Source organism: Dendropsophus ebraccatus, chromosome 8 (genome assembly GCF_027789765.1).
Source record: "Dendropsophus ebraccatus isolate aDenEbr1 chromosome 8, aDenEbr1.pat, whole genome shotgun sequence".
Lineage (NCBI taxonomy): Eukaryota > Metazoa > Chordata > Amphibia > Anura > Hylidae > Dendropsophus > Dendropsophus ebraccatus.
In genome coordinates, this window is record NC_091461.1 from 97,800,147 (window position 1) to 97,823,756 (window position 23,610).

The window sequence follows — 23,610 nt, forward strand, 5'->3', positions numbered from 1 at the left end:
GAAAGCACATCCGGCTGTTATGTTGTAGTATAGTGTACACAGGGCTGTTATGGTGCGGTATAGTGTACACAGAAAGCACATCCGGCTGTTATGGTGTAGTATAGTGTACACTCGGCTGTTATGGTGTGGTGTATGGCGCACACCCGGCTGTTATGGTGTGGTGTATGGCGCACACCCGGCTGTTATGGCGTAGTATAGTGTACACCCGGCTGTTATGGCGTAGTATAGTGTACACCCGGCTGTTATGGTGTGGTGTATGGCGCACACCCGGCTGTTATGGTGTGGTGTATGGCGCACACCCGGCTGTTATGGCGTAGTATAGTGTACACCCGGCTGTTATGGTGTGGTGTATGGCGCACACCCGGCTGTAATGGTGTGGTGTATGGCGCACACCCGGCTGTTATGGTGTGGTGTATGGCGCACACTCGGCTGTTATGGTGTAGTATAGTGTACACCCAGCTGTTATGGTGTGGTGTATGGTGCACACCTGGCTGTTATGGTGTAGTATAGTGTACACCCGGCTGTTATGGCGTAGTATAGTGTACACCCGGCTGTTATGGTGTGGTGTATGGCGCACACCCGGCTGTTATGGTGTGGTGTATGGCGCACACCCGGCTGTAATGGTGTGGTGTATGGCGCACACCCGGCTGTTATGGCGTAGTATAGTGTACACCCGGCTGTTATGGCGTAGTATAGTGTACACCCGGCTGTTATGGTGTGGTGTATGGCGCACACCCGGCTTTTATGGTGTGGTGTATGGCGCACACCCGGCTTTTATGGTGTGGTGTATGGCGCACACCCGGCTGTTATGGTGTGGTGTATGGCGCACACCCGGCTGTTATGGTGTGGTGTATGACGCACACCCGGCTGTTATGGTGTGGTGTATGGCGCACACCCGGCTGTTATGGTGTGGTGTATGGCGCACACCCGGCTGTTATGGTGTGGTGTATGGCGCACACCCGGCTGTTATGGTGTGGTGTATGGCGCACACCCGGCTGTTATGGTGTGGTGTATGGCGCACACCCGGCTGTTATGGCGTAGTATAGTGTACACCCGGCTGTTATGGCGTAGTATAGTGTACACCCGGCTGTTATGGTGTGGTGTATGGCGCACACCCGGCTGTTATGGTGTGGTGTATGGCGCACACCCGGCTGTTATGGCGTAGTATAGTGTACACCCGGCTGTTATGGTGTGGTGTATGGCGCACACCCGGCTGTTATGGCGTAGTATAGTGTACACCCGGCTGTTATGGCGTAGTATAGTGTACACCCGGCTGTTATGGTGTGGTGTATGGCGCACACCCGGCTGTTATGGTGTGATGTATGGCGCACACCCGGCTGTTATGGCGTAGTATAGTGTACACCCGGCTGTTATGGTGTGGTGTATGGCGCACACCCGGCTGTTATGGCGTAGTATAGTGTACACCCGGCTGTTATGGTGTGGTGTATGGCGCACACCCGGCTGTTATGGTGTGGTGTATGGCGCACACCCGGCTGTTATGGTGTGGTGTATGGCGCACACCCGGCTGTAATGGTGTGGTGTATGGCGCACACCCGGCTGTTATGGTGTGGTGTATGGCGTACACCCGGCTGTTATGGTGTAGTATAGTGTACACCCGGGTGTTATGGTGTGGTGTATGGCGTACACCCGGCTGTTATGGTGTGGTGTATGGCGCACACCCGGCTGTTATGGTGTGGTGTATGGCGCACACCCGGCTGTTATGGTGTAGTATAGTGTACACCCGGCTGTTATGGTGTAGTATAGTGTACACCCGGCTGTTATGGTGTGGTGTATGGCGCACACAAGGCTGTTATGGTGTAGTATAGTGTACACCCGGCTGTTATGGTGTGGTGTATGGCGCACACAAGGCTGTTATGGTGTGGTGTATGGCGCACACCCCTTCCATTCCTCACACCTCTCCCGGCCGCCGTGCTGAGGGCTGAAGCTGGAAGTGACGACATTCAGGGCGGCCCGTGCTCTGCCTCCTGCGGGTGTGAGGGGAACAGCGGGGAGAGCCATAGACAGGAGCCCGGTCACACAGCCCAGCGGACACCGGAGAGGGGAGGATACGGGCCGCCGCCATGTCTATGGAAGATCCGTTTTTCGTCGTGAAGGGGTGAGGCGGGCGCCGGGGCCTCTGTGTGCGGCCATGGCGGGAGGGGAGGCAGAGCGCATTGTGTGATGGTTGCCATAGGGAAGAATGGAGGATGTTTGTCCTGAGGGAAGAGAAATCTAGCGAGGAGAGACCTACAGGTGTCCATAGTGACGAGTCACAGGGAACCTCACACCCATAATACTGGGCGATACATGTCAGCCATTGTCCTGTATCTCCATCAGTCACATCACTCCAGTGTCCCCCAGTATCACAGCCCAGGAGTGTGAGGACGTGCTGGGAGTTGTAGTGTTATAACAGGCCGCAGGTTGGGGGACATTTAATGTAGAATATAATTCATGTATATATCACCAACCTGCGGCTGAATGTGGCCCATGTCCCACACCTGTACACATGGCTACCGCACACCTTGTTTATTTATATATATATATATATATATATATATATATATGTGGTGTAAAAATAAATTGATACTCACCTTCTCCGAGCCCCCCTGCCCCGGCGCTCCCTGTCTCTGCTCATCCCTCCAGGAAGTATAATACTGTTACATCTATGAGGATGATGCGGTAACATGCCAGGATGGGGGCTCTGGATAGATGAATATGGCTTCATTTTTACACAACCCGCAGTGAAATATATATTTTTTTAAAGGGACACCCGTCTGGACAAGTTATGCATTCTCCACAGGATCATGGCGGTCCCTCTCAATCTCCTATAAGGCCATGTTCACACACCGTATTTGGAAGGTAAACACCGGCCGTGGTAGCAGAGTGCAACAATGGTCGTTGTTTAACAGCGCTGCTTAATTGCATAGCATTGTATGGAACAACGGCCGTAGTGTATACACCCTGTATACACTACGGCCGTTGTTCTTTGTGGCTGCACAAAATAATTGATAGGACTATTTTATACGGCCGCTGTTCAGTGAATAGCTCATAGTGTAAAGAACAGCTCACGGTGTGGTCTATGGCAAATTGGAGTGCAGGCAAAACCAAATGTGCCCCCATTCCAATTAAAATCAAGTGATGTTCAGGCGATACTGTACTATAGGCCGGGTGAACATGTCAGAAATCGGCCGCTGTTTGACACGGCCGTGTCAATCAACAGTCAGTGTTCATACCCTGTGTGACCATGACCTAAAAGGGGTATTCCCATCTGGACAAGTTGTGGTCTATCCACAGCACAGGGCATAACTGAGAGGTCGTGGGGGTCTGTTCACTGGGGCCCCTGTAATTTTGAGAGCAGGGAACCCAAAATTCCCAAATTCAAAGGATTCCATTACAAATTACAATCTGTTATTTAAAAATCTGTACAATCTGTTATTTAAAAAAAAAAAGTCCTTTTATAGCGCCATCTATGAAGAAATGTACAATGAGGTGTGTGCCAGGACGTGTATGTATACATAGGCATCTCAACTCGCCATGTTGTCAGTGTACATGTGACACATATGGCAGATATATATGTATATAAGAATAACTCATCCTGAATGATCTATGTTTATTTATGAGAAATAGAGGAAAATAAATGCTGTGCCAATTCTGGCCTGGATATGTATTCGCACCTTTGAAGAGTAATCCTTTAATTTCTGATGCAGATTCGTCAGCATTTAAAGTGACTGTATCCACAGTCTGACCCCCCCCCCCCCCCCCCCCAAACCACTTGTACCTTCAGATAGCTGTTTTTAATCCAAGATCTGTCCTGTGGTTCATTCGGCAGGTGATGCAGTTATTGTTCTAAAAAACAACTTTTAAATTGGCAGCCCCGTGCCCAACAGCCGTGGCCTAGATTGTGTATGCATTAGGCTGGCACAACCTCTCTGTCCCTCCTCCCCGTCCTCTTCATCATTAGGAATGCTCCAGGCAGATTGTCTCCTATTCCTCAGCTGTGTGAATTCTGAACATGGGCTGGATCGTTAAGGCACCTGTGCAATGTTCAGACAGGAGAAAATGTTCCAGTATGTTCCAGCATTCCTAATGATGAAGAGGGCGGGGAGGAGGGACGGAGGGGTGGTGTAAAGTTAGGACACAGATATTCTAAGCCCCGGCCATTGGGCACGTGCTGCAAATTTTAAAGTTGATTTTTAGGACAGTAACTGCATCACCTGCCGAACGTACCGCAGGACAGATCTTGGATTAAAAGGATTGTGGGGGGTCAGATTGTGGGTACAGAGTGGCTTTAAAGGGTTATGCAAGGATCAGTGTTATATTAGCGGGGGACCTGATTCTTAGGACGCCTGCCAATTGGCTGTTTATGGGGCTGCGGCACTTGTGCATGGTTTACCAGGGCTCGTTCCAGCATACCAGCAACAGTGCATCGCCCCCATTCACTTCAATAGCACAACGCTGCAATAGCTTGCCCGACCCAAGTGCAGTGATGCAGGTACAAGCGCTGGTAAACATTAAAGGAGAAGTCCCGCGAAAATTTCTATTAAAGTATTGTATTGCCCCTCAAAAGTTATACAAATCCCCAATATACACTTATTACGGGAAATGCACATTAAGTGCTTTTTTCCCCTGCACTTACTACTGCGTCAAGGCTTCACTTCCTGGATAACATGGTGATGTCACGACCCGACTCCCAGAACGGTGCGGGCTGTGGCTGCTGGAGAGGATGATGGCAGAGGGATGCTCAGTGTCCCTCCAGAGCCCTGTGTCCCTCAGTGTCCCTCTGCCATCATCCTCTCCAGCAGCCACAGCCCGCACCGCTCTGGGAGGCGGGTCGTGACATCACCATGTTATCCAGGAAGTGACATCACCATGTTATCCACTGGACTTCTCCTTTAATACGATGCATATATTGTGCATTAATCTAATGTTGTTAATGTTCCCCCACCCCCACCCCTCTTTCAGGTCATGTAATGGTGACATGATACCAGGCAGGTCGGTTGGGTTTCACATTCAGCGTTTTGTGGCGCCTTTTCATTCAGGTTCTTGAGGCAAAGACAGGCGTGGATCCAGCAGGAGGGAGAAGTAGACATCCTTCCTTTATGTTCCTCATTCCTTTTGAATACACTTTTGGCTCAAACTCAAAAAAAAAAAAAGAAGAAAAGAATAGGAAGCTGAACAATAAGCAGTGTGTGAGGCCCCGGCTGCGGATGCACCCAGAGCTTTTGTAGCACTGTTGACTGACAGCTGCAGTCTATAATATTACACACAGCTTGGTGTATTCATCCGGACTCCAGCGGGAGCTCAGTAGTTAAGTATCGGGCATTAGGGTTTCAGACGGTCTCAGTAGCCATAGCCTTGCAGGCCATGACCTTGTGTGATGGTCACATGACCAGAACAGATTTGTATTTTCTGTCTCTACACAATGAAGGTTTTTACTCAGGGCAAAACCAAGAGGCATTGATACATTGCATAACTTTCTTATACACAAATAAGCTTTATGTGAAGACACCAGAAGCCCTGTCATGGAATTTAATGTGTTAAAGGGGTACTCCGGTGGGAGGAAAAAATTGTTTAGTCAGCTGGTGTCAGAAAGTTATACAGATTTGTAAATTCTGTTTAAAAAACGCAAACCTTCCAGTACTTATCGGCTGCTGTATGTCCTGCAGGAAGTGGTGTGTTCTTTCTAGTCTGACACAGTGCTCTCTGCTGCCACCTCTGTCCATGTCAGGAACTGTCCAGAGCAGGAGAGGTTTTCTATGGGGATTTCCTCCTGCTCTGGACAGTTTCCAACATGGACAGAGGTGACAGCAAGACTGGAAAGAATGTACCACTTCCTGCAGGACATACAGCAGCTGATAAGTACTGGAAGATTTGAGGTTTAAAAATAGTTGATTTAAACAGTTGTTTTTCCTCTGGAGTACCACTTTAAAATCCTTAATGAAAAATGTAAAATCAGTACAACATTGGGCCGGATCATGTGTGCTTACTACAGAGGAATATCCTCTATGTCTTTTTATTCTTATAGAGAGGTGCAGAAAGCGGTGAACACAGCACAAGGCTTATTTCAGAGGTGGACGGACCTTCTCCAGGACCCATCCATCGCAACGCGAGAAGAACTGGACTGGACTACCAATGAGCTGCGCAATAACCTGAGGAGCATTGAGTGGGATCTGGAAGATCTTGATGAGACCATCAATATCCTTTAGCGTTGAGGAATTCAGTGCATTTAGAGTTCATTTAGGTGTTTATCCCACAGTAAAAATAGTATAGGATGAAATGAGCAATTATGATTAAGGCAATGACTCCTTAATCTGGGATAGGAGGTGAGACATGCGTGTGAGAGTGTCCTCATGAGTCAGCATTGCCTTGAATTCTAATGGACGCTATGAGCCTCCTGAACATAGACAAGTTCTGGGCTTGTCAAGGTTCAGAAGACTCAGACATAAATGGAGCGGTGGCTTCATTCATCGGGGGGACATTTGTCCTCCGTATAGTGCAGGGCCCAGCAGTCGGACCCCCACTGATCAGCTAGTTATCCCTTATCTTGTGGATAGGGGGATTACTTCTACACCTTTAACGGTGTGCACTAGAGATGAGCGCAACCCAGGCATGCTTAAAGGCCTAATTCCATGGAACGATTATCGGCCGTTACAGCCGATAATCATCCCGTGGAATAGAAGGAAACGATCAGCCGACATCTTTCATGTCGGCTGATCGTTGCAGTCGTTTGTTTTTCAACATGTTGAAAAACAAGCGACTGATATAGCAGCGGTCTGCAGACCTACGTAGGACCAAATGCAGAGGAAAGCGATCTTTCATCATCAGTGCACCGTTCTGCCCTGGTCTTTCTCATGATGGGTGCCCTTTAATTTTTCAGTTATAAAATTGTAATTTTTTCTGGTCAGTATTTGCAGCCTGTAAAAAGAGATAAAAACAGACAGGTTTTCATGCAAAAAAAAAGAGAAGAACTTTTAGCCATTTTTGCATTAAAAATGTGATTTCTTTTCTAGGCTGAAACTAGTGTGAACATGGCCATGTGAAGTTCTTATGTATTTTCAGCAATGTTTTTTAGAATAAATTCAGGCAGTGACTAAAAAGTAATGAAAGCACAAAAGATGCAGTCATGGATCAGCGCTGTCAGTGAGGAAGCGTAAAGTTTCTTTATTCTCAGAACAACAAAAAAAAAAGTTAACACCGGAAGTCTGTACAAGGACATATGGTGAGGGTCTCCTGGTCAGCTGCTGAGGTGTAGCTGCTTCGACACTGACAATACTTTCAAAGCCACTTTGTTTCCATCTACTTCACACTAAGATTTCCTTAACTCCAGTCACGTATTGTAGAAGCCAATCCCCGCAAGTTCAGTCTGGATCCTGCGGAGATGAGGCAGAGAAAAGCTTTTATCAGTGAAACACGGCAGTGTGTTAAGGTGAGAATCACAGAGACACCTCAAGATCCAAGAATATATTGCCGTATATCTACAGATCGTCCGTCCTTTATGTTTCATTTGATATCTGGTGTAAAGTGACCTAGAAAGACCTGTACATTTCTGTATGTCCTTATCTCTGCCACCAGCTCATCCTGCAGTCTTGCTGTTTGGTTATGGAGAATTCTGCATTCTCGCTCGTGGAGTATACCAAATAGTATTTGCAATTCGTAAAGGGAATGTAGCATCCCCTATACCTGAACATGTTAATGTGGCAGAGCTGCAGTTCCAGACACAGCCTGTGAAAAGGAGAGGTGCTGTTCCTGGGGTAAAAAGCACACAAGATTTTTTTCTAAACCTTTGCAGTGAGTACCGTAAAGTTACTAGAATGAGCTGTAATACAGGAAAGCGTACTGCTGACTTGACACGTCTCCTAGTGATATATTGTACATAACAGGGTATTTATACTACAGTTTTCCTGGCCCTTACTACCCTTCCATTGATCCAGTTTTTCAGCCAATGACGCAATTTTTTTTTCCTCTCTTGTGTTCACTTACAGGAAATGAAGGATCAGATGACCACTCCATCTGTTCAGGCCCTAGCAGAAAAAAAGAACCGCCAGGTGAGAGGCTCGGGCTTCTCTTCTGCTGTTTGTTTAGTGACTTGCCGGTCTCCTTGGTAAAATGGAAGAGGTCATACTGTGGAGAGTGTGCAGTGCACTCTCAGGTTACACGTTTCTCTGTGTGAGTCACAGTATCTTATAGGAGTGAAAATACGTTACTCTACCATTCTCCACGTGCAAACAGCCTTTCTTGTGTTCCGGAGAGTCATCTTCTCTATACTGATAGGTGCCACATCTGTATGCGTGTACACAGTTTGTGGCAAACCCCTTCTAACATGCCGCCCCCAATCAAATCAAGTGGTTTGTCAAGTTGACTTACTAAATAATACTATTATTCTATGTATCCCCCCCCCCCCCCAAAGGTCAGGTTAAAAAAATAATAATGGTGTAACATTTAACTCTCTGGGGGGGATTTATGAAGACAGTCTTATATTAGGCCCCGCACCCTTTTCCCCGGCAGGATTCACTAAGAGCCCGAACCTGCACCCAGCGTACTAACTCTACACCTGCTGCCGGCGAGCATAAATGAGGTGCAGGAGGAGGCTCCCCCAGCCCGCCCATCAGGCGAGCGGGGCATATGGCAGGCATACGCCAGGGAGAAGGGACGAATCTGCACCTTCTGTCTGGCGTACGCCTCGGGAGACGTTTCATAAATGTCCCCCTTTGTTCTTCAGTGTTAAGGCCCTATTACAAGGAGAGATTATCTGCTGAATCTGGCAGATATTGCTCCAAGTAATAAAGCTTAGCTTTGGCTGCCCAGGCATGATGGGAGTTGTAGTTATGCAACAGCTGGAGAGCCAAGGTTCCCTACCCCTGAGTAAAGACATGGATCATCGTTGTCTTTCAACAAATTTAAAAATCATTCGCCTCACACCGTGTAATAGGTGATGCACACCCGAAGACTGATTAAAGGGGTACTCTGTATGTAGAGAATAATAAAGAAGCTATGTTTACCTCTCTACAATCCCCCAGTGTCCTCCTGCCTTGTCTCTGGGTCCCTTGCTGACCACAGCCATTGTTGACACTTCTAAACCAGTCTTTACAGTGACAGACTGCTCAGCCAATCAGTGACCAAGATGGGACAGCGCTGCAGCCAGTGGTTTGCTGTGCGGGCTGTCACTGCAAAGAAGTTTGGTAGTGTTTGTGGTGGCTGTGGTCAGTGGGAACCCCTTCAAAGCAAGGGCTGCACAGACATTAAGACGTCCACTAGGCTGTGTAAGCGAGTGCCGATCTAGCAGATCAGCATCCACTTATCCCCACTCTGACTGTAAATTTGCACTATTGTGTGCACAGTTATAGAGATGTCATCCTCAATGGTATTTCAACTGAAGAGATGTTCTTACACTGTAAAATAGCTATAAAACGTGGCTGAAAGACCCTAGCTGAATGTTTACAGTATTCAGCTATTGAAGTGATTGTATATGTTTCTTTGAAGCTGTCCATATCTTACAATACAGCGATCGCATGTACTTTGTATATTGAAAGACTTAAAAATACTAATTGTGGAGTCGTGGTTTTTCAGGCTCTCTTGGGAGAAGGGACACGACAGGGCTGGAAGTCTGAACCAGACAAATACAAAGGGTTGGACCAGGAGATCCAGTCAGCCAACACTCAGTTTCTTGAAGGACAAGTGACGCAGCAACAGGTAAGGTGTGAGTCCTGGGGCTAAAAGAGGGGATTGGCACATTGTCAGCTGTGTTGTCATTCCTGTCTGTGAATGAAGAGGAGCTGTGAAGTGCAGCACTTTATTTCCGTCATTGCATTTGATGTTGACACATGACAATAATCCAGCACTCTCAATTGAGAAATGTAAACTTTCCATTTCCCCCTCTATTAGATGATCATGGAGCAACAAGATGAAGAGTTAGAGTTGGTATCTGGCAGCATTGGTGTTCTGAAGAATATGTCACAACGCATTGGCAATGAGCTGGATGAGCAAGCAGTGTGAGTGTCCGAAGGATTGGCCATGAGTGGGGGCACAGTTATTTGATCCAGTGCTCATTGCACCAACACATGCGTCAAGTCAATTCTCACATTCTAGAACGGTGTTCAGTAGTGTTGAGCAGACTTGTCAGCCTGTTCGGGTTCGGCAACGTTCTCAGAACCAGAACACTCTGCATTTGATTCTTTGCGGCTGCAGAAGTTGGATGCATCCCTAGGACTTCCAGGAAAACGTGTATACGGTCTATAGATACTACCTAGGGCTCAACACTAGTGTGCAGGTCATTGTGCATGCAATGGTTATATGTGACATTAGGTTTACAGCTGCACAGGAGGTCTCCTGCTATTTAAAAAGTAAACCTATATATAGCAGGGGCAAGAAGGGATCTTTCTTTGCATTTGCATCCAGCACAGCATTCGGAATTGTTTAGTTATCATCAGCCTGGACCCAGTAAGGCCGTGAGCTGCTTACGTCTGCCGGCATCACTCTGCACAATGTCTGTTCACTTGTGAAGCCTTTTGTTGACCTCCATCTGTCAGGAAGTCAGCAATATACAGTGTGATTCACCCTTTTATCTCGGGAAAGGTGCTTTGACCCTTTAGTTTCTGCTTCACACTTGTTTTCTAAGCTCTGGCAGGAACGTTTATTTTATACCAAAGACTCCCAGCACCGGTAGGGTGTAATAACAGAGCTACGCAGCTCATTGCTCAGGGCTTAGACAGGGAGATGTGGGGGGGTTGTGAGTAAACAGAAAACCTTGTAATCGTGACTGACCTCTGTCATTGTCTCCATAGGTCACATACAACAGCAGGGGTTGGGTCCTGCAGGCTATTATGCAGGGGGGTGACTGCTTCCAGCTTATTTAGTGTCTCGTACAGTTTATTATTTTATGTTGGCTGTATTTTTCTCTGGTTTAAATATATTCTCATGGCTTAGTTTTTAAATTTACAATATTAAGTCCGCAAAGATTTAAACACTGTTAGCTCTCCCTGCATCATATCTATACATGTTATACCGGGAGGTCTATTATTCCACTACACCGCTTCAGAGCTATGGCAGGATCACACACAGCCCCATGGTAGAGTGAAGTGGTGGTGTGTACTGCATATGAGGCCCATTCATTACAGGGTACACTGCTCAGTGAATGGAGCACATACGCAAATGACATGATTTCCTATGTATGTTTTGCTGCTCTTTTAACAAAATTAAACATTGATCTGCATTCTAATTCTTCATTTCTGTATAGGATGCTCGATGACTTTTCACATGAATTAGATACCGCTCAGTCTCGCATGGATAACGTTCTGAAGAAGCTGGCAAAGGTGTCGCACATGACCAGCGGTGAGTAGGGATGCCATCTGCCGCAGTACTCTGACGGGGTTGATCTGGCTTGAACCGTGTTGGTAAAAAATAGGGATGGAACTGCCAAGTGAATGTGTGGACATTCTGTCGGCTAGTCTCTTTTAGTTCCTGCCATTGCTGGAAGCGATACATTCATTTAAAGGAGAAGTCCGGAGGGGGTGGGGGTGTGGGGTGGGGGGTGGGGGGAGTCATTTCTGTCTGGGGGTGGAGGGAACAAAATAGGGAAGTTATAATTACCCGTTCTGGTGCCCATTCAGTGACCCCCAGCTGGACCCTGCTGACAGTCTGTAGATCTCCGCTGCAGCTACGTCATGACCCGGCTGACAGATGTCCCGCTGCAGTCACTGATTGGCTGAGCAGCTAAATCCACCCTTAAGTGACGTGTCAGCCAGGTCAGCAGCGGCATGATCTTCCCCTATGATAGGTACTCGTCTCTTCTGCTAAGATGTCATCAATATGGATGACACCTTATTGTATAGGTGTGTCAATGGAAATGTAAAAGAAGGGATTGCAAGGGATCGGTGTTAAAGAAAAAAAACCAAAACTATATATTATGGATAAATAGAGAGATATATATACATAGATATTTTTTTTTCTCTTTGTGTGTGTAAGAATGTGCATCCTATGTAGGCATGTGATTGATGGGAGAGGTTCCGTGATACAGACCGTGTTTGTGTTATATTGTTGATGGATAATAATAACGGGTTGTGTTCCTTCCTGTAGATCGGCGGCAGTGGTGCGCGATTGTTGTGCTCCTTGCGCTGCTCCTGGTAGTGCTGATCCTGTTTTTTACCCTGTGACTGAACACTAACGCCTTCCATCGGACATATCAGAGATACTTTTTTTCCACTAAACGAGGATGTTTTGACGTGTGAAGTGGCATTGCTGTGACAAGTGGGCATTCTGTGATGTATATGACATTTCGGCTGGAAGCCATTACATCATCTACATACTGCTCAGACCATTATGGTGCTGCAGCATTTTGGGGCGCGTACCCCACGCCGAACGGTCTACAACAAGGCTCCCTGGTATTCTCCAAGCAGTTTACCCGCTGGATTACTGTTGCAGTGTTTCTGTGTCACATCTGCCTCATTCTATCTTCCAAAGGAGCCAAGCCCCGTCTTGCCTACTGAGGGGATCTGAAGCAAAGCAGAGACCGCAGACTCCTTGTGTGCAGCTAACCACATGGGAAGCGCCGGTACTGCACAGCGATCTGCTTAGTAACTGGTTTATTTCTAGGACTCTGGAATAAATTACAGGGCCCGCTCCTGTTTCCGGGAGAATCCAGCCACACAATGTTTACAGCTGACAGCATTGAGGTTGATTGGCTTTATATTGTGCAGAAGGCTATGTAACGCTTCTGCCCCAGCTCTGCTACATCTGATTATATCCCCCCCCCCCCCATCCCCAATCAGCCTTCTGCAGGTACTGAAGGAGACCCTCACCCTTTGCTCTCCAAAGGAGTTTGCAAATGCATTTCCTTCTCTGCTACGATAGGAATATTATTACTGGAAGCGTTCATTGGCGTGAACATTGAGAGTCTTAACCACTGTAGTATGAAGGCTTGTGAATTATAAGACCAGTGTGGATACTACTGAACCTGCTCTATGTGATTTTTATGACAGGCAGGCCCTTTGTGTCGTCTCGTACTCCTCAAGCCCCCTCTCCACATCACGGTCTTTTGTCTTGAGCTTCTGTCTGTAGGCTGCCTTGTGTCTTTATGTCTTTGTTTTACTGAATGCGGTCTGTTCCTGTCGGGTTGTACCATATGTGTCGTCATTAACCATTTTCAATTGAACCAAACGCTAAATGAATTCCAAACGCTGGGAATTGTATTGGAACGCTGCCTCTCCCCCTTTTTAAGCGTCATTTCTTGCTATGGAAAACACCTAAGACTATTGGGCCCATATCCAGATTTTATGCATTAGATATATATATATATATATATATATATATATATATATATATATATGTATATATATATATATAATTTTTTTTTTATTATTATATTAGTATTCACCACATTGCTTCATGGTGGGTGAACCGATCAGACGCTAAGAGCAATTTTAGGCAGTGCGGCTTGGTGCTAACACTAACTGGATTTGCTTTAGGTATTTTTTTTTTTATACATTATATATTATATATAATGTGTGTGTGTGTATATACAGAATTTGCCTTTTGCAGTAGTCACAAGCACAGGAACGCTTACTTGGCAGGGAATTACCCACGTTCAATGCCTGAATAAGTGGCGTCTATTTCTCCAGTGTAAAGGCTTATGAAGTATTATACTACAAGTACAGTATAGCTCATGCTTCTCCATAGCAACAGTACTCATTTCCTATAATACAGCCAGTGCATATGCTTCAAATGACTTGAATTTTTGCTAAGAAAAAAAATGTAGTCGGCCTGGTACTATGATTGTTATGGCCGACGAGAGATAGCACTACCAAGAAAACCCACTACAGGTAAAGCGCCCTGCTTTACGTAACATTGCAGTATTTTTATAGACTTATTCCTTTATTATTTTACTTATCATTGTCCTGTGGATGTGTAACGCTGCTTAGAATATGGAGTGGAAATACCGCGGCTCTGGCTGGCATGTGATAGGACGCCATCAGGGAATTATTCCTGTTGTGTGTTTCAGAGACATCTGTCGACTTCCATTTCGTGTATATATTTTTTTTTATATGATTTCAGTCTGTGATTTTTTTTTTTTTAGAATGCTCAAGTGATGAAATAAACGGTATTTCTTTTACATACAATGGATCACCATTAGTCCGAGTCTTGTGTATGAGATGAACGAAAGACCTGGTAACACAAAGCCTTGCAGGAAACAGCTGATCACTGGAAGGCGGGTGGGCAGCTGTCTGACAACCAACTATTGGGTATTGATCACCTTATTCTGAAAAACCTTTAAAGGGGTTATCCAGCGCTACAAAAACATGGTCACCTTTGCCCCACTTTTGTCTCCAGATTGGGTGGGGTTTGAAACTCTGTTCCATTGAAGTAAATGGAGCTTAATTGCAAACCGCACCTGACCGGGAGACAAGAGAGGGGGAAACGCGGCCATGTTTTTGTAGCGCCGGATAACCCCTTTAAATGAGAACTTTCTGGTCGGCAGACGTGACCATTAGGGGGAGCTGTGGAGCCTAATACATACAGTTTATACACTCAGGTCAACAATAATAGCTGAAGTACAGGTGAAAGAATAGGAAATAAAGTTGTAGGCACATTCCTATGATAAGAATCTTTAAAAGGTATATCAGTAGGTCTCCTCTGGTATGACATCAAACAATACTTAAAAAAGAAAATCTTGTGCCATATTCTATTTTTTTAATGAACATGTTTATTTAAAGGGGTTTTCTAGGTCTACTATGCCACCTACTGGCAACAGACATGGAGCGATCCGGATGTACACTTGGCTGGATAGTTGACAAATATTGTACATGGGTCAATTTAAAGGGGCTGGATCTGGTAGAATAAAAAAAAAAAAAGGCCACACATGTACTCAACCCTCCCTCCTAGTTGAGTCCTTCAGAAGTTCCTGGTCAGTGGGACAGTCAGATTAGGTGGAAAAGTATGCCTTTAGTATTGTAAGTTGTCAAACCAGAATAGACCATAACGCCTGGACAACCCTATAGATGTCATATGAAAATAGACCATTCATTGTGCTACACCTTTGCATCACACCCACCATAGGAAGGTGCACACAACTTCACCTCTGATTCCTTCACCTGTGCGCGATTTTCGGCAGAGACTTGCGTCATCTTGGAGCATTGCAGCATGGCCGCCCACGTCATAGACAGGGTGGGGTTCTGTCTGCCAGAATGAAATACGTAAAGAAACTATACCGTCTGTGAGACGAGTGTGTGTGGGTCTGTTAGAGGCAGAAACGGTCATTATGGATGTGAACGCCAAAGGTTTATACACATGATACACTCCATGTACCGCACCATGTTCTCTCCTGGACGGTGCTGGTAATATGGTAGTGGAGTGTGCCAAAACAATGATCCCCAACTGTTGTAAAACCATGATATCCTATGATGGGGGTTGTAGTTTTGCAGAAGCTGGATAGCCGCAGATTGGGAATTAAAAATATTAAAAGTATTGCTGCGGTGGGGGAATGAAGTGATGGGCTACTAATGTAGTCAGTCACCAAGACCCCTCCTTGTGCCAATACACATTAGATAAGACGCCTTCTGTGTACTTATAAACCAGGGTTAACTTCCATGTGAATTGCAGGTAATGACTGATTTGCCCACAGATTAGCAGATTAGGATTATGCATGGGAGTGCGCATCCCCCGTGGGAGATCGGTGCCCCTTGTTTTGGGTCCTTATGCTAAACTGACAGCTCCGCAAATTATCCTAAGTGGCAGCATCTTATAAGTGAATGTGACAGGAATCCTAGTCACACAGCCTGAGGGGAAGGATGGGGTATGGAAAATGTGGTGGTGGGGGAAGGGGCAGACGTGCAGGAGTTGGGCTTTGTCTTCCTGGGTGTGCTGGAGGCTCTCTAGGTTTTGACACAAGGGGGGGTGGCGGGGGAGAGGTGATCAGTGTTTTCTCTGTCTGTGTGGGGGAGGGGTGGGGACTCATACTGAAGGCTATTTTACAATGTGAGCTGCCTGTGTGTGGGCTCTTTACTGTTGCAGGTCCAAGTAAGGGGGAGGCTCCAAGGATGGAGGCCAGAGCGCTTTGTGACATGTGGTGAGTGGAAGAAATGCTCTCATGTGATGTAAACTCAGGAGCTTTACTGTCACTTCTCCAGATGTTTCACTAAAAAAAAAAAAAGTCCTTGTCCATATTGAAAGATGTAGACGTGTCGTATCTGAGAGCGTATAATGTCTTCTGTATGAGCGGAGGTCTTGGGGACTGTGGCTGTATGGCGATGCTGTGTTTGTTTTATCATGCATGTCCATACAGCCGCTTCTATGGAAGAGCAGCCTACCCGCTTCATGAGCCTGCATTCACATGGCCATGACATGACGTAGGATGGGTGGGGGTTGTATGTTTACTACCGGATCCCTGCCCCCCATGCTTTTCTGATATCACATGATGGGATCTGACAAGTTCCTCTAATTTCACAACACAATCTGATCCCGCTTTGGGGACTAAATATAAGGTTCCTAGACCTGTCTGAACACAGCCTTAAAGGGGTTATCCAGCGAAAAATCTTTCTTTCAAATCAACTGATATTAGAAAATTATATACATTTGTAATTTACTTCTATTAAAAATGTCAAGTCTTCCCATACTAATCAGCTGCTGTATGTCCTGCAGGAAATGTTTTATTTTCACTCTGAAACCGTGCTCTCTACTGACATCTCTGGCCGAGACAGGAACTGTGTCTTGGTTTTATATGAATCCCCACAGAAAATGCTCTCCTGCTCTGGACAGTTCCTGTCTCGGCCAGAGATGTCAGCAGAGAGCACTGTGTCAGACTGTGTGTCAGCCATTTCTGGCTTTAGCTTAAAAAAAAAATCTGTCAGATAAATCTCTGTGTAAACAAACCATTAGGAGTCCAGTGGGCGGCTTTAATCTCACTGACAGCCATCCTAGCAAGACTGTTTGAACAAAAGATAGCTGTCAATCACTGATTAGAACCGCCCACTGGACTATTTTAATTGGATTTCTGCCACCCAATCCCTGTTCTCTGAGGGTTAGGACCCTATTCCACGGGACGATTATCATTCAGATTATCGTTAAATCGTTCGAATCTAAACGATAATCGTTCGGTTGAAATGCGATTAACGACCGAACAAGAAATCGTTGATCACTTTATAAGACCTGGACCTATTTTTATCGTTGCTTGTTCGCAAAACGTTCGCAAATTGTTTGCATTGAATAAGACGTCCTTCGGTTGTTCGCAGTAGATATGAACGCAATAGCGAAAAAAAAAAATATCGCAAATGTAACGATTATCGTTCCATGGAAATGAGTGAACGTTTTCAGGTCTTTCGCAATAGCGGTCGTTTGAGATAGTTAATCGTTAATGATTATGCAAACTATAATCGTCCGGTGGAATAGGGCCCTTAGGACTGCAGTAGAGGTGTCTGCAAGCGGCTCATCCGCCATCTTCAAAGAAAACAGACCTACTGTATGTTCAGCTGAGCATGCATGAGATGAAGTTGGGTGTCCGGTATCTTTCATGTATGACCAGCTTTACTAGGTTGTCCCTGTCCATTGGTTTTATTAGGTTGATATCATGTAGAGCAGGGATGGGGAACCTTTGGCCCTGCAGCCGTTGCAAAACTACAATTCCCATCATGCCTGGACAGCCAAAGCTTTAGCTTTGGCTGTCCAGGCATGATGGGAATTGTAGTTTTGCAACAGCGGCAGGGCTGAAGGTTCCCCATCTTTGATGTAGAGGTTGTTTCAGCTGGACCTCACCGTACCATACACCTTGTATAGGGATGTCTTCTACTATTAAGCATTGGCTCTGTGTCCAGTCCTATCCATGTGTGACTATCTATAAGCAAAAGTTTCCTCTGATTACCGGGGGGTCCAGGTACCAATTCACTGTGTCTGTGTCTGTGATACGACAGCCCATTTAGCATGTTTACACCCCCTTCATTTGCTGACTGACTACCCAGACATTTACATCTCATGTTTTTTTTGTTTTTTTTTGCAGGTTGATGTCAATGGGGAAAAAAAAAGAAGCTGCATCCTTTACAAGAGTGAAATCCAGCACGAAACCAATCATTGCGGTGACAAGGATGGGATATAGTAGGTTGTCACTTATTTTCCTGGTGCACATGAGCAGACACAAAACGCTTCCAGGCGGGTCACACATCACATCATCCCGTGACATGTCGTGCAGGATCTTTTCCATCACAGGTTGGCGGCATACAAGTCATGCAGATAATCTGAACACCCTGTCGTCTTCCTTACTTTGCATGCCATGAGGATTACAGCTGGGGCCTTGTGTTTTTTTTTTTTTAGATTCTCTTTCATCATTCCCTTCAAAAGATCATAGGGTTGGGAGGGATTTTTTTTTTTTTTCAATCTCAGAGTGACGGCCAAATCCGCCAGGTCTGTAGTCAGGTGCTGCACACGTTCATTGTCTCCCTGCTGTAGATCACTGAAGCATTGGCGTATTAATCATCTCTCAGCCTTTCAGACATCCGCTCACTGTAGACCTGAATCCATTATCAGGACAATTCTGCACAACCTTGATGCACAAACACCTTTCCTGACAGGAGTCCAGCGACGTAATTCACAGCTATAATCAGCATGCCGGCCTCATCGCTTCCCAGCATCACATCCTACATTATAGAAACACTGACACCAGCTAATGGGAGAGGTCACTGCATGTTCAATAGCATCTGCTCCTGACCACTGCGAAAGGAAGAGCCCGAGGAGATGCAGCCACTGGGCAATGGCAATGTAACTAGCTCCAGATAATAGGCTGGAAGCTTTCATCTCTGTTTGTAATGAAATGTTACCTAGGCTTTTGTGTTCTCCGGTTACATGAGATCCGTCTAGTCACTATAGTAGGACAAGAGCCTTATTTACACTGCAGTTTTGCTTTATATTAGTGTGTATGTATTGTATTTTTTATACTAATCTTATCTACCTCTGTTCCCAATGTAGGTATCAAGCTGGTGACACAATGCCGGATCTTGTATTGAATCCACAGCGGCTGTTTTGTTTCTTTTGAACACAGATCATTTGACCAGAATGACCCCCCCTCCCCTCTCTGTACCATACACTCCTCATATGTGCCAGGTCCTGAATCCTACCCCCTACAGTATGGCACATCATGAATGATGAATGGACTGGAATTCCTTAATGGCGTGCAGAGACTTTTAAAGGTGTTCATCACTTTCATGCTGTCTGAACCACAAGTCATCAGGGCGGTCCCCAGTGGCTTCTGCCTGCAGCTTTGATTGATAGATCTCTCGCTATATCCAAACAGGGAGCGATCTATCAAGCGAGGCTTGTGCGATGCGGAGAGGCCACTGGGGACCACCTTGATGACCCGCGGCTTAGGCAGCATGAAAGGTTGGATAGGCCTACACGGCAAAAGTGTCACATGAGAGCAATTCTAAGGTGTATTATGAAAAAATTTATATATATATATATATATATATATATATATATATATATATACACACACTCACCGGCCACTTTATTAGGTACACCATGCTAGTAACGGGTTGGACCCCCTTTTGCCTTCAGAACTGCCTCAATTCTTCGTGGCATAGATACAACAAGGTGCTGGAAGCATTCCTCAGAGATTTTGGTCCATATTGACAGGATGTCATCACACAGTTGCCGCAGATTTGTCGGCTGCACATCCATGATGCGAATCTCCCGTTCCACCACATCCCAAAGATGCTCTATTGGATTGAGATCTGGTGACATGGCGCATTATCCTGCTGAAAGTAGCCATCAGATGTTGGGTACATTGTGGTCATAAAGGGATGGACATGGTCAGCAACAATACTCAGGTAGGCTGTGGCGTTGCAACGATGCTCAATTGGTACAAGGCAGGATGGATCCATGCTTTCATGTTGTTGACGCCAAATTCTGACCCTACCATCCGAATGTCGCAGCAGAAATCGAGACTCATCAGACCAGGCAACGTTTTTCCAATCTTCTACTGTCCAATTTCGATGAGCTTGTGCAAATTGTAGCCTCAGTTTCCTGTTCTTAGCTGAAAGGAGTGGCACCCGGTCTGGTCTTCTGCTGCTGTAGCCCATCTGCCTCAAAGTTGGACGTACTGTGCGTTCAGAGATGCTCTTCTGCCTACCTTGGTTGTAACGGTTGGCTATTTGAGTCACTGTTGCCTTTCTATCAGCTCGAACCAGTCTGCCCATTCTCCTCTGACCTCTGGCATCAACAAGGCATTTCCGCCCACAGAACTGCCGCTCACTGGATGTTTTTTCTTTTTCGGACCATTCTTTAAACCATAGAGATGGTTGTGCGTGAAAATCCCAGTAGATCAGCAGTTTCTGAAATACTCAGACCAGCCCTTCTGGCACCAACAACCATGCCACGTTCAAAGGCACTCAGATCACCTTTCTTCCCCATACTGATGCTCGGTTTGAACTGCAGGAGATTGTCTTGACCATGTCTACATGCCTAAATGCACTGAGTTGCCGCCATGTGATTGGCTGATTAGAAATTAAGTGGTAACGTGCAGTTGGACAGGTGTACCTAATAAAGTGGCCGGTGAGTGTACAAGAATATGCTGGGTACCTGCATTTGTAACTAGGAAAGGAAGCTCACTGCACTCTGTTTATACGTCGACAATGACACTGTATGCCATAAGCGTCAACACTCCCTCTAGTGGTGACTGCAGGTAGCCAAGATGTTCTGAATCTCTATGGATCTGTGTATTGGTTAAACAAAGCTTTAACTGGTATAACGCCTAAAGAGATTGGACATTGATGAGCACAGAATTGTGAATTTACACACCATGATTGGTTATTTCGGTCCAGAGCCACAGTTCTCAGCTTCAGGTTCTTGGCCATATTCAAGGCAGCAGCTAAAACCAGGGCTGAGATGATGGCAGAGACTGGAAAACACACCAGCAGGGGTAGGGTAGCTTCTCTGCCACCTGTGTACAGTATGTGTTATCATATGAAGCTTGTAGGCCCTGGCACAGAATCCATATTCAGTTTCCATCATCACATCTGATGAGTCCAGTCCTTCTGGAGTCTCTATTGGTCTGGATGCAGTCAGCAAATAACACAATGTGCATGGTCTGGATGAAACACACTATGCAATACAGTGATGCTGAGCCAGGATCAGGAGGTAAGTGATAGGGACAGATCACAGAAAATCTATTGCCTCACACTGTATCTTTTGTTCCCAAATATCATACTGTTCTCACTACTATATATATTTGCAGAAAGGACAATAAGCATCATGCTTTGTAATGACTGTGGGTTACTGGCTGGCAAGTAGTACTGGATATGAGAAATCATTAGCCGTAATTATGCCGTAAGGAAGTGATACCATGCTGTAGAGCAGCGATGGGGAGCCTTTGCCCGCCAGCTGTTGCAAAACTACAATTCCCATCATGCCTGGACAGCCAAAACTTTGCTTTGGCTGTTCAGGCATGGTGGGAATTGTAGTTTTGCAACAGCTGGAGGGCCAAAGGCTCCCCATGTCTGCTGTAGAGGAAGTCATGCCCACTGAAGTATACAGTCAGGTTGAAGGAGACTCCACACAGGCTTTTCTTTTATCCTGAACAATCCACTTTATGCCTAGATATTGTAACGGACCACTTCAATATACATAACAGGAATAGCGTCAGTGTGTCTCTACAGAATCCCTCACAGGATTCCTCTTTAAAGTGACTCTGAACCCACAATCTGACCCCCCCCCCCCCCCAAACCACTTGTACCTTCGGATAGCTGCTTTTAATCCAAGATCTGTCCTGGGGTCCGTTCGGCAGGTGATGCAGTTATTGTCCTAAAAAACAACTTTTAAACTTGCAGCCTGTGCCAAACGGGAGTATCTGTGCCCTAACTTTGAACCACCCTCCGTCCCTCCTTCCCACCCTCTTCATCATTAGGAATGCCACTGGAACATTTTCTCCATGCTGAACACTGCACAGCTGCTTAACAATCCAGCCCATGTGCCGGGCTGACACAGGTGGGGAATAGGAGACACAGGCTGCAAGTTTAAAAGTTTTTTTTTTAGGACAATAACTGCATCCCCTGCCGAACAGACCCCAGGACAGATCTTGGATTAAAAGCAGCTATCCGAAGGTACAAGTGGTTTGGGGGGGGGGGGGGGGTCAGATTGTGGGTACAGAGTCGCTTTAAGGGGTTGTCCAGGCTTAGAAAATCATGGCAGCTTTCTTCCAGAAACAGCAGCATTCTTGTCTCCAGTTTGGCTTTGGTTTTGCAGCTCAATTCCATTGAAGTGAATGGAGCGGAGTTGCAATACCCTGCACTAGCTGAGGCCAGATGTGGCACTGTGCGTGAAAGTAACTGTGGTATTTCTATTCCTGGATAACCTCTTTCTAGATGTATAATGTTTTTGATATTTTGCTGGGGGTCGCTATAAAAAAAAAGAAAAGAAAAATGCTTACTCACCTACCAGTGTCCCCCAGAGCTCCCACTGTGATAGCTTCTCGTTCCCCTCTTGTAGTGTCAGTATTACCGACTGAATTTGGGCACCACCTTCAAGGTGAGTCTGTCTCTAAAATCGGCAGATCTAGGAGCAGGGAACCTGACGATGTCACATTGGGAGTTGCAGGTGACCCAGGTTGGGGAGTATGCATTTTTTTTTAAAACTTTATAGCAAGCCCAGCACCATTAAAAAATGTATAAATCCAGAATACCCCTTTAAGAGGAACTGGGAAGTTCACTGTTTGGGTTGCCAAACATCCAATGTCTTCTGTATATGATATAAACACACACGGTTTATCCAGCTGTTTGTCTTTATAGCTTTCACTTCTTCCTTCCATCTCATGATATGAAGGACACTTCTTCTTCTGAGGAATATTAACTTTCTTATTACTAGAAAATGTGTCAGATTTCCCAGAATTGCACTAAACAACAGGGGCCGCGCCAAAACGGTGATGAATCCCACAATGATGTATGACCACACAGATGTTCTCTGTATACAGTTGCGGCTACAGTGATGCAGTCATCTTCTAAGTATACAGTGACAACCCACAATCTGGTTTGTACTATTCCAGTAATTGTGACCACCGATGAGGATGTAACACCTCTATAAAATGCAACCTGCCACCTCCTCCAGGAAATATTAGATGTGTCTGTGTACGGCCCTGTTCACACACTGTCTATGGTTTATGCTGGGAGTAGTTCATATACTCCCATGTGTATCCATAAACCCCCATGCTCCCAGCGTGTCTTATTGGTGTGGACTGGGGCTCTATATTTTAGAATCTTTATTTCATTGTGTAGAGAAGTGTAATCTTTCTTGCTTTTCCTTTTCTTTTCCAACAGTGACCACTGTATGCTATAACGTGACACATCAGTGGCCCATACACCTTAGACCTTTGTAGGCCGTCAATTTATGGTGTTTGGGTCTCTCCCGACCGTCCACTGACAAATGATGGTGGTGGTGATAGGGGTTGGGTGTGGTGAAAAACCACAGCTCGACCCCTTTATTCAGGGAGAGATAAGCTGCAAAAGAAGCACTCTGACGTCAGCTCACCCCTCCCCATCCCCTGCCATCTCCCCCAGTTCCTGTCCCCCGCTCCTGTCTCTCCCACACTCCTGTCCCCCGCTCCTGTCTCTCCCACACTCCTATCCCCCAGCTCCTGTCTCTCCC

General features: G+C 45.9%; 1 protein-coding gene across 1 annotated transcript; it reads left to right on the plus strand.

Moving 5' to 3' along the window:
• The first annotated feature begins 1,926 nt into the window (after positions 1-1,926).
• Positions 1,927-14,124, plus strand: STX6 (syntaxin 6). The gene is made up of 8 exons (XM_069979346.1): positions 1,927-2,116; positions 6,026-6,195; positions 7,332-7,426; positions 7,983-8,045; positions 9,568-9,690; positions 9,883-9,989; positions 11,234-11,328; positions 12,073-14,124. Exons 1-8 carry the CDS (start codon positions 2,082-2,084, stop codon positions 12,147-12,149), a joined length of 765 nt encoding a protein of 254 aa, XP_069835447.1. The 5' UTR covers positions 1,927-2,081; the 3' UTR covers positions 12,150-14,124.
• Positions 14,125-23,610: the final 9,486 nt, after the last annotated feature.